The sequence below is a fragment of the Mercenaria mercenaria genome, chromosome 10, assembly GCF_021730395.1.
Source record: "Mercenaria mercenaria strain notata chromosome 10, MADL_Memer_1, whole genome shotgun sequence".
Taxonomy (NCBI): domain Eukaryota; kingdom Metazoa; phylum Mollusca; class Bivalvia; order Venerida; family Veneridae; genus Mercenaria; species Mercenaria mercenaria.
Window position 1 is genome coordinate 9,765,513 of NC_069370.1, and position 18,456 is coordinate 9,783,968.

Genomic DNA, 18,456 nt, shown 5'->3' on the forward strand with positions numbered 1-18,456 from the left:
TTTTGAGTGTCTTGGTTTAAACAATATTTTATTCATATATATTTACAACATGAAACTTTACATAATTACAGCATGAAGGATTGTGTAGAAGGTCAAGCTTATTTGAAACTCTCTCCTTTAATCTTGAGTGTCTTGTGGTTATATTTATGACTATTGGAACATCACGTGACTAAATCGTATGTGTCAGTATATCCGATCGTGACCAAATGGTAAATTTATAGGCATGACAGTGGCTTTAAACATAGTTACTCAGTCTTATACAGCCTAGCTTTGTAATTTACATCCTAGTATAAAAGGATAATACACTAGTTTAGGTACTGTGCAACATCCGGATATACTTATGCAACAAAAGATGTTTGTTTGTCAACATCTTTACAGAACGAATACTATTATATGTTGTTTCAAAGGTCAACCCGTATGTGAAGGTTTATTATGGTTTATTTAGTAGGTTTATCCCTGTTCAAAATAATTGTTCGGAAATCACCAATGAAACCCGCTGAGAACGTTTTCTGGTATGCACACGTCTGTAACAGTTAAAATCTCAAATTAAAAATTATATATAAAATGTTTTCTTCGAGATATTTTATTTCGAAAGTATAATAATAATGATACATTTGAGGTAGTTCTGCATCTTCGGATCAATATTTTTTTTTCTACAGTATAGAATTTGTTAAAACCCTGATTTTTAAAAACTACAGAATATATTTAGAAAATTAGGCAAAAAAGATCGTGTGCTTGATTTTTTACTACCCTGATTTGAAACATTTGGCCGTCACACCAGTTTTCGTAATGGGAGTGTATTGGAAATCTGTATTTCTAAAGTTTAACACTTTTCGAGTCATTTCTCACTAAAATACAACTGGCATCAACGAAAACTTTTTTTGCTACATTTCAATGTTTACAATCACTGTTAAAATCTTCATACGCAACTGTCACGGTCGTCTGGTCAGGAGTACTTTTTAGATCACCTGAGCCTGAGGCTCAATGTGAGCTTTTGTGTCCGGCGTCCGTCGTGCGTCTGTCAAATTCTAATTTCTAAATAAAAACATATTCTTCAGCAAAATCATTCAGGACAGATTTACATCCAACTCACAGGAAAATCTTCCAAAACCCAAACACCGCTTAAAATATTTAAAACTGTCTCTGTTGCCCGCACCAAAAGGTAAACTTCTATCGTTAAAAAAAACATTCTCAAGGGCTTTCAGACCAGAATTTCAAAAATATTTTTAGAAATGACTCTAGGTGACCCGACTCACCAAAATGGTTTAGTGCCTTTTCAATTTCGTAAAAATAAAAATGCCATCAGGGGTGCATTGCAACCGCTAATGGAAAATTTCAAAAATCTCTTCTCAAAATCACTGGCGGTTCAAAATATTTACTAGAAATGATCTCTGGTGCTTTCTTCTACCAAAATTGCTTAAGCCATTCAATTTCGTTAAAAACATGTCCGACAGGGGCGGGGCTTATTTACCTATATGACTATATTGTAAATTTCAAAAATCTTCTTCTCTGAAACCTGAAGACCTAGAACTTTAATATTTGGTTTGTTGCATTGCCTGGTGGACTTTTACCAAGATTGTTCAAGTTATGATCCCAGTGTCAATACTGGTCCCGCCCCGTGGTCCCTTAATATTAATTATTGGGTTTGTTACTGACCTCTACGGAAATATATAGGGTCAGTATGCTTTATAGAGGGCGAGGCGAAGCCGAGCTCTCTATAAAGCATACTTGCCCTACATATTTCTGTAGAGGGTCAGTAACAAACCCAGTAATTGATTTGTTTTATCGACCACTTAATTACTTCTTCCGGGCAAATAGGATAGCTCCCTCATTCATTGTATAGTCAACCTAAAAAATGAAACGTTAAATCATAATTAAAGAAGAAATATTTTGCTTTAATTCAGCAAATTTCCGCCATTTTGAATTGCAATTCTCATGTAGGGTCACCCACTGGGCCTCTATAGAAATATAGTGGGCAACCACGTGACACTACTCAACCAATGAAAGGGCTAGAATCTGGTGGGAGGTAAAACAAAATTACATGGAGTTCTATAGGAAAAACGTAAAAAATGTTCTTCTCTGAAACCGAGAGACACAGCGTAGATATTTTACACGTGGAATTGTCTAGTTGTCCTTTACTTTTTTTTTTTTTTTTTTTTTTTTTTGAACAGAATGTTTTATTCCAGACTTATACAAAAGTACATCTTTAACTAAGACTGTTCTAATCACGACCCAGGGTTTATTGAAAGCGCCCCGGGGGTCACTTAGTTTTTTTATGTGTTATATAGGAAAGAAATACTTCCAAAATTATCTGATCATATTTCCTAGACTGTTTAATTATAATTACCTGATGACCCCAAGTAATTAGGGGTCACTTGACTGTGACCTTGACCTAATGACCTACTTTCTTGTTTTTTAAGATACAGCCTTGAAATTTGGATGACATACAGTTTTGCAGACCGATCTTAAAACTGACTTTCAGTGACCATGAATATGACCTACTGACCTACTTTCTTAATATTTTAGCCTACTTTCTTGTTATTGATGATATGTAGCTCATATTACTCAGGTGAGCGATCATGACCCTCTTGGTTAATCCTTCCGCACAGAAATGTGGTCCTGCAGAAAACAGACAAAACAACCGTTAAAGACATCAGAAATGACACAAGATTTACACAATGTCAGTAAATAAATTTCAAATGTAACCAGTCAAAATAAGGATCACTTCACAATTTCAAAGAACTACTTTTTAGGATACAACGACCCGGAAGTACTTCAATACCAGGGTGACACCCTAACTACCTTAAAGTACCTTTAATATTGGCCAGTGTTGGCCTTTTTGGTCGACATAAATCTAAACAAAGGAATATATTTCATGATCATATTTTTTTTGTTTTCAAACCCTTATCTTATAAAACTTTTGAAAGCCTCGGACTTTCATTAAGATTTTTAGCGCATATGGGAAAATTAGACCCATCGTGAAAATCACAACAAAAGCCGATAATACGTCTGGCCAGGTAAATTGGCTGCCGAGACTGTTCGCTAGTTTTCGGCCTACTCCGTATTTCAGGCCGATGTCTAACCCTTCTTCGCCAATGTACCGTTAGCGGTGTCCAACTAGCTTAGAATTTTATGCCAGCTCAAGATCGAAATTCAGCTTCATAACTTATCGAATTTTGATCCTACGCTACACCTGAAGATTGAAAAACTAGTTTTTAATTTCGGGCCAGCTCAATGATCGAAATTTGTTATATTCCAAAAGCCAAATTTCGATCTCGTATTGAATGAACAGCCTGTTTCAAGATTGATATTGAAATGAAAAAGTCAAATATCGAGCAAGCAGTTAGTGTCGAGCCATCTCGAAAATCTTACTTCAAATTTTCAAAAGCTAATTTCAGTATAATACTGAAACTGCAATCTGCTCAAAGTTCAAAGATTAAAAATCGTGCAAGATCGGATATATCGAAATTCAAGTTTTTATGCCCCCGGCATGTACTGATCTGGGAGACATATAGTGATTGTCCTGTCCGTCCGTTCGTCCGTCCATCCATCCGTACAAGGTTAACCAAATGGGACGGTTTCGTCTAGCATCAATACCCCTTACTAGAATGACTTGATACTAATGCAGATGTAACCTGTGACCATTCCTCATCTTCAGATACACCTGACTCAGTTTGATCTTGACCTTGAACTTGACCTCGTTTTGAACTTAGATTGCTTTGTATCGACAAGGATGCCACCGGGGGCATCAAGCGTTTATTGAACACAGCTCCTTGTTAAAAATCGAAATAGATTATTCTCGGTATTATATTTCAAGCATGCTCGAATTTTCAAAGCAATCGAATATGAAACTGGTATTAAATGTTAAACTTTCTTTTAAACAGCCAGCTTCCGGGAAAACCCAGTACTGGTGTCATATGAGAAGTCATGGTCGTGACCCCTCTCACGGATGCTCGAACCCACGACCCCTGGGTTGAGCGGCCGACACATTATTCACTGGACGACCGCTTCCCTCAAAATATTTGAATTTCGGTCATCCTGCTGGATCTAATTTCAATTCTGCCTCGAAATTCGACGAATTCGTTTTATTTTAATTTCGATTTCCTAGTCTGTGCGAAATTCAATGTAAGCGAAATTCAACATCATCCTTTCAAAATTTGAATTTTGATTTTCTACTTCTAACTTGCCCAAAATATGCCGCCTAAAATTTCAACGTTTCTTTTTTAAATTTTGAACTTCGATACTCAAGCTGTTTAAAATTGACTATTGGCTGTAAACAAATCATATTATAGAGCGTCCACTAGTTTATAAATCCGTACATGTGTGCTGTTTAGCGGGTGAGAAGATATCAGTCTTTACCGTTAAGGAGCTTAAATTTCGTAAGAATTGACGGAAACATACGAGAATGTTCGAGTCTTTCCGATAAGGAAAAAAACCTATACTCATCTGCAAAATGCTTAAAAAAGACCATTTTCTTCTTCACCTAGAAAACTGGAATTAGTATGAAACAATAGCCAAATGAATATAAATTACTAAGTCGTTTGCAAAGGTCTTTCAGCACACATAAGAATTTATTTATTCTTTGTTAAACAGAAGAAATTTCAGCAAATTATTCATATTTTACTATATTTCTAATTGTAGATAGACAGACATAAAGTATACGCAAAAAAGACCATTTTCTTTTAAATTCATTTTTAAAATAAAATATTCATAAGAAAGACAATGCATTGAATATTATCACATCGTTTGCAAAGCTAAAATACCTATAATACTTTTTCCATGAATTTAAATAAAGTAAAGGGCTCCTTCTTTGCCCTATATAAAATATTTTCACTCGTGTGAAAAATCGATGGGTCTAATTTTCCCATATGGTTGAAAGTAAGTTAGTTCCTCTGTTGTTTTGTAACAAAAAGTATTTAATGGATAGCAATTACTTCAACAATATGTGCGTAACTTTAAACAAAAGTTGTTAGTAAAGTATGTTTTATTGTGTCCAGTTTTCACAGAGCTGTGAGTTATATAGTACCGATGACTTAGGCAACCCAGAACAGTAACTTAAATTATATTAACTTATATTTTTACTTGGTATAACCCTCGATATTTCCATCCAGGTAGTCCTTGGTAAGACAGTTGACCGGCCAGCTGTGGTGGACGAGACTCTGGTTCAGGAACTGATAGACTGTCGGCTCAATACAGACACGTTTAAAACTGTGAAAGGAACGACCTTGTGTGCTGACGACTTCTACGAAGGTATTTTAAAAATATCTGTACAAAAATATAAGATATAAATCCCGCATGATAACTCAAACGATAATATGTTTGATTATCGTGATTTTTCTTCATATAAACGTTTCAATACAGAAAATATTTTTGTATAACATTACAGTATACACTTAACTTCTATCATTGACAACCTTTTTGAGTTCAACGATTCATGAGAATCATAACATTCAAACGATAATATATATAAGTTTGACACATGCTCGTATCTACCAAAAACCACGTGCGTAGAATCTGCACGTGGTAACGTCTGCCGCGTTTCTGTTGTGTGCTTTATTTGAAATACATAAACATCATAATCAATTTATCAGGTCTTGAAAAAGGCCTTTCTAGATCAGTGCCTGTGTTGTTTGTTCAATATTGGTTTTAAACCGCTTCATACTGTCAATTTCTCTTACCGGATCTGCTTCTTCTGACTAATAAAAGTAACTGACAAATTGCCCACATGAAGAAATGGAAAAGAAAAAATGATTTTGCACTTATCGCAGTTGATTATTCTTATGTGGATTGGTTTTGCGCAGAAATACATGTATTACTTCATTTTCTAGGTTAAAAAAAGATACCAGACTCGAGATAGGCACATAGTTAAAAAAATCAGTTAATTGTATAGAAGTCAAGGCTCGAGGGGATACTTTTTCCATTACTACGTAGAAAATGGAAATGCAATGAAATCAATAACAAAACTTTGCAAGAATTTGATTTTCCCAGCTGGGTGATATTTATAGAATTTATGTAAGATTGTCACAGCGCAATTGATTATTTTAGACTTAGATTCATTTATATTGAGACCCGAGAGAACGAGAATTTTACAAAATTTGAAGAAGTTATTAAGATTACAACATGTTCATGCACAAACGCAGTTTGAGAGTTTGGACGATATCTAAATAACCCTGGAATTACTTTTCTGTATGTTGCTGTATACTAAATGCGGCATCATTCAGTGCTATCAGCAATTCCACAGCATCTGCCAACATGTCTTTGTATGACCAATACACAGAAAGTGTTTATGAGAATAACACCAAAATATAGTCCTTGTTTTCAAGCCGCTGTAGCCATCCAGAGACATAAGGGATAGTGCAAGATACAGATCACACTCCAAGTCCTGAAACTTCCCAGGTTCTTTGGCATGCCAGGTGTAAAGTACAGATACAAGAGGTGCAGAAAAAGTTAATGCACAATACTAGTATCATGGCTAATTAAAAAAGAGCCCTTATTACTTAGAGGTTAATACTTCATTGCCCTGTGCCATTGTGTGATAATTGCCCAAATAAGTGATAACGACCCAAAGGCCGTAGGCCCTCAGGCCCCTTTACTGCATTAAACCATAATCCCGCAAGGCAATGTCTTAAATACCTATAAATGAATTTCTTCACAAAACCTGTTAGTAAACAGGTACTAGTATCTTATTTTATATAACCTGCTTCATATTATAGAATCAATAATAAAATAATAATAATAATAATAATAATAGTAATAAATTAACAATCTGAAATAGCAAATCAAAAGTGACAAGTCCAAGCCCCAATTTCACGAAAAAACTTATGTAATTGCTTAGCTAAGTCTGTTATTTCAAATGCTTGTTTTTGCCCTTTATGCGTCGTCAATGTTGACTTTTTCATCTATATCAGACCCGTATACCTGTATCATAGATCAAAACATAACAATTCTGAATTTTACAGAAAATGAAGTATAAAAGTAAGAAATATACTTAAGCAAATACTTAAGTTCGTTATATCGTGCTTCAATAGAAATATCATATTTGCGTGACTGAAATGAGTACTGCAGACAAATACTACTAACCATGGTATAATTTAGCTATAAATACATTGGTATAGAATAAATCAACTTAAAATGACTATAACTTAAGCAATAGCACAATTTTAAAATAACAGACTTAACTAAGTAATTACTTATGTTTTTTTCGTGAAATTGGGGCCAAGTCCTTAACCTTAAGCAGCAAATTAAAAGCCTTTTACATCCTGAAGAGAAATGAACCTATATGCTTCTGTCAGTTGTAGCTAATTGCTCAAAATCTCTGTTTCCGGTCAGATACAACAATTACAGTTATGATGCTATATTTTTCCAAAGCATTACAACAAACTTTGAAAAAGATGATAAAAGTTTAAATTTACTGAACAACTTGAGAGAATAAAATCAGGGCATTGACGGGTAACTGTTCACGTGGTAACTCGGTTGAGCCTCGTTACCGCCTTAAACAGTTACCCTCGAGGCCGGATATTCCCATCTGCACCTACAGCCAGTGTAAGAATCTTATATTATAGGAGTACATATTAGTTGTTATTTAAAAATCGCTTATAATATATTTGTACATTTAAATGATCTGCGGACTACTTCGTCGCAAATGTAACATTTTCAAGAAAATGTAATCTACCGTTTTCAGAGAAAATTACTGTCACGTTTTCATAGAAAGTTAAAGTAACGTTTTCAGTGTAGTGTAACGTTTTGAGAGAAAGTCAATGTAACATTTTTATAGAAAGTTACTGTAACATTTTCAATATATATTCTAACTGGCAGATTGTATACATGTATTTCATCTAGAAAATGTCTCAACAAATCCCACCTATTTCTAAGAGTACATTATTCTCAAGCATACATGGACAAATGTTCTAGCTTTCTTTTCAGGTCAAGGTCGTATAGACGGAGCTTTCTGTGAGCACTTTGATGATGAAAAGTTTCAGTGGCTCCGATCACTTCAAGAAAATGGCGTTACTAATATGGAAATGGAATCTCTTGGCTTTATTGCCATGTGTCATCGAGCAAATATTAAAGGTATTCAATTCTCAGATCTCTTCAAGAAAATGGCATAAGCAATGTAGAAGTGGAATCTCTTGGCTTTATTGCCATGTTTCATCGAGCAAATATTAAAGGTATTCAATTCTAGGTTTGATTGCCATGTTCTAGTTAAGATATTATTCAATTTTCTAAAGATTTTCCTTTTCTTAATCTTAAATGTCCAAAAGCTGCAACAAACATGAAGAAATTTTCAAGCTATATGATTCTTATATTACAGGTGCTGTATGCTGTGTGACGCTGCTGGACCGATTTGAAGGTGATGGATTAACAACAAATCGGAAGCTACTGAGCGAATGGCAAACATATCCACAGATACTGGTGTCCAGATATATCAAACAAAAATTGGCAGAGACAGTAAATGAAAACAGCTAAAGATGTTTGATAAACACTCACCCGAATCTCCAAGTTGTGCTCAAATGCGACAAATAATCCTGACATTCCGTCCCGTTTAGACTAAATCCTGGAATTTGATTTTATTCATTTGCTAGAAGATTTCACTATTGCTATCTATTACTGATTTGCATTTAATTTTCTGCTGTATTATACTCGTACATATCACGTTTAAAGTAACTCGAGTCTCGACAAGGATCGAAGTATTTCATGCGTGACCATTCAGCCGGCCAAAAACGTTACAGTGTCTGTTCCTGCTTAGGAACCTTCCATCATTAAAGCAAGTTTTAGTTTGTACACAGTGATTAGATAAATACTGAAAAAAAATCATGACTACAAAAGACAAGTTTATGAAAACGTTAATGGAAATTACATAGTTCATTTTAGTTAAATCAACTAGGGACTCTTTCTTCCTTTAATTTTATTTTTCAAATTATTTTTGAAAATATGTCATGTTAGATTATTTATAGTAGCTTTTGTTTTAAACTTTTGTATTTAGTTTTTATTTTGTTATTTTTAAGCAGACCTTCATTGTCGGACTATAGACAGTGTCCTGTAAAATTAACCCAATTATATTCACTGCCGTTGGACAAGTGAAATAAGATACATGTATATGGCGATAGTTAGTACAGACTTAATTGGGCTTAGCAATATAGAAATCATTTATAAGCAGTTTGTTACAGAAATACATTAAAATATAGAATTATAAGTTTTGTGACTTCCTTTTCACTTTCAGTGACAAGAAAGTAATCCCGATTCAACAGAATCAATACGCCAAACTAGGTGGTCACTAAGTGAAATCACAGAAATACGTTTATGCTCTAGAGGCCACAGTTACAATATGTAGGTGTCACACGTTTTTTACGAGTACCATATGAATGTTACATGAAATGTAGTTCGAATGTTTGTTTTATATAATAGGGTTATCATAATATCTAGTAGCTTGATCTGGATTGCTGTATTCGCCTCGAGTGAATTTTGCCAGATCCTACCTTGCAAATTCCACGAGAGCCTGAAACAACATCCCAGACCTAGCTACTGTTTATCACTTAGACCCTTTATCTCCACTTGTTTGTTGTTTTGTTATCAGATAAAATCTTCAATGTTTATCGATGAGTGTGGTTTTTGTGCTTGTTATTTATAGATCCATATTTAAATGAAAGTAGTCCGGCAACATACAATACAAATAGTACAATACGGATTTTTTTTTCTGCCTGTTTGTACTACTTGTGAAGTGCAAGCTGTTTTCATAAGAGAATTTATATAGGTATTTATTATTAAATCTATATTTATAGTCTTTTTCCATTGGTCTAGATGTAGTCACATGATTAATTATAAAAAGTCATATTGACTCGAAGGCGGAACCAAAAACACATACTGACCGCCAGCTGTGACGTCATCGCGGTTTGAGGTCAAAACAGTGCGACGTCGTACACAGTTTACCACGAAAAATGACCAAAGGCTACAGATATTTTGTATTTAATGTTTATACGTTATGAGTAAGCTGGATTTGATTATAAAACAATTGTTGCCTTTTAAGTTCGGTTGATATGTGGATTGATCGACCTGATAAATCCATATATCGACCTCACCAAAAGGCAATAAATTATTGTATAATAAAATGTGCGTTAATTGAACCTGAGTTAGGTAATACATTATGCAGGGTATTATCAGCCACAATACAAATTGCTTAACTTGGTAGTTACAAATCATTTAAGATTATTTAAGATTATATTATTCAAATCAATCTTGAAAAAATGAATTTTGTACGACATACACCTTAACTCGGAGTTTTCGTGAGATTTAGATTATGTCTATAATATCAATGTCTCCGTGTGTATTGCCGACTTGTATTGATGACAATTCATTTCTGTATTTACATTTCTGTTGTCTGTTGAATAACAGCGCAACCTCGTCCGACAAATGTATTTAGATTTAATTTTGGAAGCAGAGAATTTCTAGGATACAGACATTTCTACATTTCGATATTACGTAGGATAATCATGTTTACTAAAATTTATTGTAGATTTAGGAATTTCTGAATAAACTGAATAGTGTATAATCAATTATTTAAGCAAATGTGCATAGGGAGTCAAAAAAAAAAAAGAGAGAAATAGATGGATCCCCGCCTTTCATAAGTAATTGTATCACAACGTAGAAAATTTATGTATACCCAGAGGAAATATATATAAATCCATGTCACTGATATCTGCACAAAAATGGTTATTTGATTTCAGTTTCGATCATAGGCGCGTTTTGAGTGAAAATATACAATAAATGGAATGAAAACACAGGAGCCGCCTTGAAGCAATGAGTTGTTGAAATGAAAATAGCTATTTAACAGAAACGATCCTCCACAAAAAAAAACAAATAATTCTAAGTCCACAAAAATATTTACCAGGTAGAGATAGCTCAAAATACGTAAAAAAATTTAGGTACCATCCAAGAAAAATAGTCTCTGATTTTCCCTACAAGAAATAACTAAGGGAAGTAATTCTATAAAAAAGTAAGTCCGCGAAAAGGGATCTGCCAAATAAAAAGAGATAGATCAATGCATGTCAAAGTTATGAGATCTCATATGACCTTTGACTCATAGGTGTGACCTTGACCTTTGGGATAAGGGCCTGAACTTAGCGCATTACACTCCGTCTCACTTTACGCCAAATAAATTATTATTATTATTATTATACCAGATTTATATAGCGCCCTTTTCATGATCAATTTCACGTTCAAAGGCGCTTTACATAGTTCAAATGCAGCCACATATGCAGGGCGCATAATTCATCCTCTACTAGTACAGACACAGAGCGATCTGACCAGAGAGACAGAGTGAGCAAAGCCCCCACGAGAGAGATCAGAAATCAGATACAGGCTTGTCCGGCTAACTTAGCCTAGCTCGTTGCGAATAGACAGCCTGGTTCTTTAACGTGCCCAGTGTATAGCACTGATACACGCAAGGATTGCTCAATGCATGTCAAAGTTATGACACGGACAAGCTCTAAAATGACATTTGACCCCGAAGTGTGACCTTTACCGTTGAGGTATGGGTCTGGGAGTTGTGCGGACACTCAGTCTCAATGAGGCAAACATTTATGCCGAATAAAAAAAGATTGTTTTATGCATGGCAAAGTTATGGCCCGTAAAAGGTCTAAAATGACAATGTCCCCTAATTGTGAACTTGACCTTTGAAATGGAAACCTAGGGTTTGCGACACTCCGTCTCATGGAGGATAACATAAATGCCAAATATTAACAAGATTCCTCAATGAATATAAAAGTTACTGTCCGGAAATAAATCTTGACGCACTAACGCACGAACGCACGTTCCTACAGATGGACCTTTATTGGGTATTTCTTTTGTTAAAAAGTACCCAATATGCTACAAAAAGTACCCAATTAACACTACGGAATGAATAGAATTTACCGTTTCTTATTGTTCTCTTTACCAAACAAATGTTCATTCGTGGGCTCGCACATAGAATGAACAGACATTTGGACGACTTTGTCTTCGCACTCCGAAAGTGGGCTGGACAAAAATGATACCTGTATGTCCTTAATTTGTCAACCGATATTTAAAGGGTTGCACAGGGGTAACGTAAGCCAATGTAAGTATCTTTTACTGGATACCTAGTTTATCACAAAAGAGCTCATTATATACCAAATCTGTTGAATATATGTTACGCTTAATCGTGGTCATGAGCAAGTGTCGCTAATAACTAGCACTGTTTCATTGAGATAAAGTGTACTTTAAAGCTGAAATTTAAGTGAAACGGGGAATAATTCATAAATTATTGGTGCGAAAGTTATGACCTTTGTATCTTATGATGTAGGTGATGATGTGGAACAACTCGGTTAAATCGGAGTCAAATCCCTTCTGTAATAACAGAAATGTAGCGTAAGTGCATAAAGGTAAAAAACGGGGATAATTCATGAAATATTGGTGTGAGTTACCGTTGAGTCATAGATGTAAATGATAATGAGGAATAAGTATTTTAAGTTTGAAGCAAATCCATCAAGTAATTACGGAGATAAAGTGAATGTGTATCAATGTTGACTTGGAACGGACGCCGACGATGACGTCGAAGAGGACGCCGACGCCGGGCCGAGTAGGATAGCTAAATCAATGCACGACAACGGGTTAATTCTTGAAAAGCAGAGCCATATCCTGACTGGATCGAAAACACAAACGGAGATAAAATTTAACGCAATTCTAGGTTGGGCTATTTCCTGGTGCACTTTATTTCGGTTATGATGCTCCTCGACTGTATAGATAATAATACACGAATAAATGTAATTTCTTTAACCCCAGTAATAATACAAGAATACAAGTAATGTTCTTAACCACAATAACAATACAAGAATATAAGTAATGTCCTTAACCCCAGTAATAATACACGAATATAAGTAATGTCCTTAACCACAGTAAAGTACACGAATATAAGTAATGTTCTTAACTACAGTAATAATACGTTATAATAGAAAAGCAAGACAAAGGGACACTCCTTACCACTGGGAAAAATTTCGAAACCTCCGCAACCGTATAGTTAATAAAATCCGTGTTGCAAAGAGTCAAATGTTGGATCTTATTTCTAAAAGTTAAAATCAGAATCCCAAACCAACAAAAGTTGGTGGTCTTGTTTGAAATCTTTCATAAACCCATATACACCTTCCTCTATTCCTCCCCTGTCGTATGATGATAAAATTATTGAAGATATGCCTAGTAAGTTGAATGATTTTTTTGTTGGTCAAACACGTATAGGTGAAAACTCAGCACCCCCGCTTCCACACCTACAACCTGTCGATCACGACCTCCTTGTTAGTATTACTATTTCCCTAGATGAAGTAATATCTGTTTTACAATCTCTTCAACTAGGTAAAGCTGCTGGCCCTGATAGTATTAATAATTGCATCCTTCGTGAGCATTTTTAGAACTATCCGGCCCCTTGTGTGACCTCTTTAATTACTCATTGCGTATTTCTACAGTTCCAATTAGCTGGAAAAACGCTAACGTTATACCTATTTTTAAGTTTTGAGATCCTTCTCTTGTAAATAACTACCGTCCTATTTCTCTCATAAGTACTGTCAATAAAGTGTTTGAAAAATTTGTGTTCAAACATACTTTCAATTTTCTTCACGAACATAACATCCTCTCTCCCCTGCAGTCTTGTTTTGTTCCGGGTGACTGTACAGTAAACCAACTTACATATATCCACAATTTATTTTCACAAGCTATTGATTCTGGTAAGGAGATAAGGGCTATATTTTGTGACATAAGCAAGACATTCGACCGTGTTTGGCACAAGGGTCTCATTTATAAACTTAAGTCTACTGGAATCTCTGGATCCTTATTATCCTGGTATTCCTCATATCTGCATAATAGGAAAAAAAGTGTTACACTCCCTGGCTGCAAATCAGCTCAAAAGGTAATCACTGCAGGGGTTCCCCAAGGCTCAATTCTTGGTCCCCTTTTATTTCTAATCTACATCAATGACATAGTCCTAGATATTCAAGCTCATATAAGATTATTTGCAGATGATACGGTACAATTGTAGTTGAAAATCCAAATACTGCTTCTGCTATCTTAAATTCAGATCTCCAGACAATTTCAAACCTAGCATCAAGATGGCTAGTGAACTTTAACCCTTCTAAAACTGAGTCATTATTGATATCCCGCAAACATAATAGAGCTTATCATCCTCCACTATTAATGCAAGGTCAACAAATAAACGAAGTCCATAATCATAAACATTTAGGTATTTTTCTTTCAAATGATCTTAGGTGGGCTACACAAACTGAGTACATAACAAAGAAAGCCAGGCTGCGAATAAATGTCATGAAAAAGTTAAAATTTCATTTAGACAGAAATTCTCTTGAGGTAATCTACAAATCATTCATTAGACCTATTCTTGAATATGGTGACGTACTTTTTGACAATTGCACTCAAAATAAAAAACAAGAACTTGAAAAATTTCAGCATGAAGCAGCAAGAATAGTAACTGGAACAACGAAACTCGTTTCTATTGACAAACTCTTATCTGAAGTTGGTTGGGAAACCCTTGCTAACAGAAGGAAAAAAACATAAGTTAGTTCTGTTTTATAAAACGAAAAATAACCCCACACCATCCTATCTTTCAGACCTTGTTCCATCTAATGTAGGAAGAGACCACATGTACCCTCTTAGAAATGCTGAAAATATTCAGACTATATTCACACATACTGCATTTTATTACAGTTCATTCCTTCCATCAGTCTCAAGGGACTTCAACGCGCTTCCAGACGAAATACGTAATGCTTGTTCTCTGGCGTCCTTTAAGCGTATGTTAAATAATGACATTCCTACTGTTCCAAAGTACTTTCTGACAGGAGTAAGGAAAACTCAAATACTTCATACAAGGCTACGTACGCTATGCAGCTCTATATCGTCTGAGCTCTATGCAAAAACATTATTGAGTCTCCAAATTGTGACTGCGGGGATGTAGAAACGCCTTATCACTATTTTTTCATATGCCCGAGGTATTCTTACTTAAGAATTGTTAAATGTCATATCCTAGTTTTGCACTCCAACATTAAATGTTAATTTACAAGGTAATCCTGTCCTATCAGATGAAGCAACGTAGAAATCTTTACTGCTGTTCAGTGTTACATTGTTAAATCCAAAACATTTTGATCTACAAGAAGTACATATATCAGAAATAGCTTACGTGAAAAATAGCATATCAAAAACTTTAATTGTATTAAGTGATAATAACTGTAAGCATTTAATTGCCACTAGTTTTCTTGTCAATTTCTTACTTAGTATTTCTGTGTTTTGTTGTTTTTTTTCTTTCTTTTTATACTAGTATTTCCAACTATGGAAATCTTTATAGATAGTAACTTTACAACTATATTATATTCTTTAGTAAACGCTTGTAATTTTTCGGCGACGCCGTCTAAATTCGTTTTCGTTACCTATGCCACGTGACTTCAGTTTGCAAATCAAACTACTTGATAACGCATTATAGATAATTTATCAAAATGGAAAATTTATGCAACACTCTGCCTGATTGGACGAGAGTGTCAATTTCTTTCACTCTGTTGATTGTGCTAGGCTGAGTGAAATGTAGACAAAGCGTTTATCTTAAACGACGCTGTTCACAGTTTTAAAGCTAACTTTCGCTCAGTATATTTAGCAAGAATATTGATATATCTCAAAATGATAAGTAAGTTTAATGAATATGATAAAAACCTGACTGTTCAAATACCAACATATATCAAATTAAAGAAAGAGCTGAATACGGTCTGCGTATCACATGAATAAGGGTGTGATAAGAGTCTTTTATGTAGATAAGTGCTTTTTAAAACATTTTCCTTGTTACAATTGTCGTCTGTATATGAAAAGGTTTCTTGCTTTTGTGACTTATTCAGATTGCATATTAAAATGAGTACTTGTTTGCTTTGATATATTTCTTATAAATTATTTAACTGATTTATTATATATGAATATTATGAATATTTTTCTTTAGTATGGTATACAAATATTGAACTCAGTTGAAATCTGTTTCATTATATATATGCTATATAATGACTGAATCTCATTACACTGAAATGAAGGTACGCTGCATACAGTTTATCTATGTGATATGACTACGGTCAAACTTTGCTTATGAAACAGAAATATTGTAATAATTACAATTGTATGTTTTGCTTGACCTTCACTTTTTTTATAGTTGTGACGTCATTGTCCAAAGATTCATGAATAGCGAATATGCATTTGTTAAAGCGGGATCAGTTGGCCTATTTTAGAAATAAATAAAAATAATAATTAAAAAAATCCTTTAATTGATTTTTTCTCATGTATTCTAATCAAACTTGATTTGTAGCATCTTTATTAGGCCCGCAGCCAACTTTGTTCAGCTGGGACATTTGACCCCTTTTAGGGGCTGCTAGAGCTAAAACTAGAAATGCCTTTATACAGCGTCTCATGAACAGCTTGGTGGATCTTTGTCATACTAGGTCTGGAGCATCATTATAAGGTCCTCTTCCAAATTTATTTATATAGGAACTTGGGCCTTATTAGGGACCACTATAGCTAAAAGTAGATATGCCTTTCTTCGCATTAACCACTAAAATGTAATGGATTTTTATCAAACTCGATGTGTAACAATATCGTAAGGTCTCCTGCTATTTTGTTACAAATGGGGATAGGGACCAATTTAGCTAAAAATATAAACACGTTTAATGACCTCTTCTCATGAACCGCTTCATGAATCTTCATCAAACTACTGCTGTAATTATTCGTCTAAGGATAAACGAAACAAAATTGCAACCCTACGAAACCTTTGCGAAAAATTAAAAGAGAACCATTTAAATTGTTAAAGTGCGGTGTTTAGTTTTGCAATTTGAAAAATGTTAGATGAAAGATGAATGTTAGATGAAAAATTCATAAACTTCTTTCCTTATTACAATTCGCCGACCATCATTTTTAAAGATATTTCTTGTTTCCAATACAATTGAAGTTTTATATTGCCATGGACTATGCATGCACATTGTTGTAATAGGGAGAGGACAACCTTAAGCTTATAAAGCTTCCTGTCCAATCCTTTATTGTATATTTGTAATCAAGTTGTAAAAATATTGCAAAATAAAATACATGTATGTTTAAACCAAGAATCCATTAAGGCGTTACTATAGTTGACGAAGAAATTGAAGAAACGGTTGCTGTTTGTATTCAAGATGGAGATTGGAACCCTCAGTCACCAGGAATACAGACAGGGAGTGGGGAAAAGCCCCAACCGGGCCCGTCTAATAGGCCAGACCCTCGGGGACTCGAGTATACTATCAGAAATAAATCAGAAAAGACTTAGCAAAAATGCGGCGGTAGATCGCACCATCAAGTAAAAGTGGATGAGCAGTACAAAGGACAAAATTTATTAGATGTGAGACAATGTCTTCATCAGATGTTTGACGACGTTTAGGTGGAGAGCGATTTAGACCGTGTTGTTATACATCACGAAGGACTTCATGATCCTATTGTTGTTCCCCTCCATCCCTGGGACCAGTTAAACGCAGTCACAGTAATGGGAACTATAGAGAAAGTACTCAACAGCATTAAAGACCTGTGTATTGATGTAAGTTTTGACATTTCTATAGGTTCCATTGATATACCAAAAGGGAGCGGTGGATCAAGACGAAGAATAACTAAACTAAAACGGTGTTTGAAGCAGTCCTTGCAGTGCGTGTGATTGGGGTTAGTGCTATGCTGGGCAAATAATTCATTACAAATCCTAGTTCCGACGAGCATCCATGTATCTACATATTCTTAGTGGAACATTCACTTTCACGCCATCACCAGTATAGCGGGCTTCTTCAGCGCCATGTACTTTTGCGAAAAATGCCTCAAACATTACGACCACAAAGAAAGGCATCAGTGCGAAACACATTGTATCATCTGTAAAAGAGACCAATGCCCCAAAACGGAAAATGAAGTGACCTGCGGAGATTGTAATATGGACTGAATGTATCAAAAACATAGAGAAATACCAATACATAGGAAAGGAAACAAATAAAGGAAAACCCAGTGGAACCTCATAGTGCGACAAATGGTGGAAGTGCCATACCTGCTACAAAGTTTTAAGATTGGATCAACGAAAGAAAGAAGAACACAAGTACGGAGAGTATATTTTTTCATTTTTTTATTTTATTTTATTCAAGTCTCATCAGCATACATAAATAAAATCACAGTACATATTTGTATTACATATAATATCTTAAAACATATTTAATGCTGCCACTCAATACTGAGTTACTTGAGACTATATATCATGATATAATTTATATCAGAGATTATATCATATAAAACAAACTCCACATTACATTGCACTTATAAAAAAAAAACCCCATATTGTATGCTATCACAAAAGGGTTATTACTATTATATTAAAGGATAAACATATACCCTCTAATTCAATCCCCTATGTGATATTTACATCTACTA

At 34.7% G+C, this 18,456-nt stretch overlaps 1 protein-coding gene across 2 annotated transcripts in view; it reads left to right on the top strand.

Moving 5' to 3' along the window:
* Window positions 1–9,193, top strand: part of LOC123559781 (uridine phosphorylase 1-like) — a 31,293-nt gene extending 22,100 nt beyond the window's left edge. For both annotated transcript variants that reach the window (XM_045351882.2, XM_045351881.2), the window contains exons 6-8: window positions 5,112–5,250; window positions 7,924–8,070; window positions 8,312–9,193. In XM_045351882.2, coding sequence (XP_045207817.1) covers window positions 5,112–5,250; window positions 7,924–8,070; window positions 8,312–8,466 — 441 coding nt within the window. In that variant the 3' untranslated portion in view covers window positions 8,467–9,193. The remainder of the gene's footprint in view (window positions 1–5,111; window positions 5,251–7,923; window positions 8,071–8,311) is intronic.
* Window positions 9,194–18,456: the final 9,263 nt, after the last annotated feature.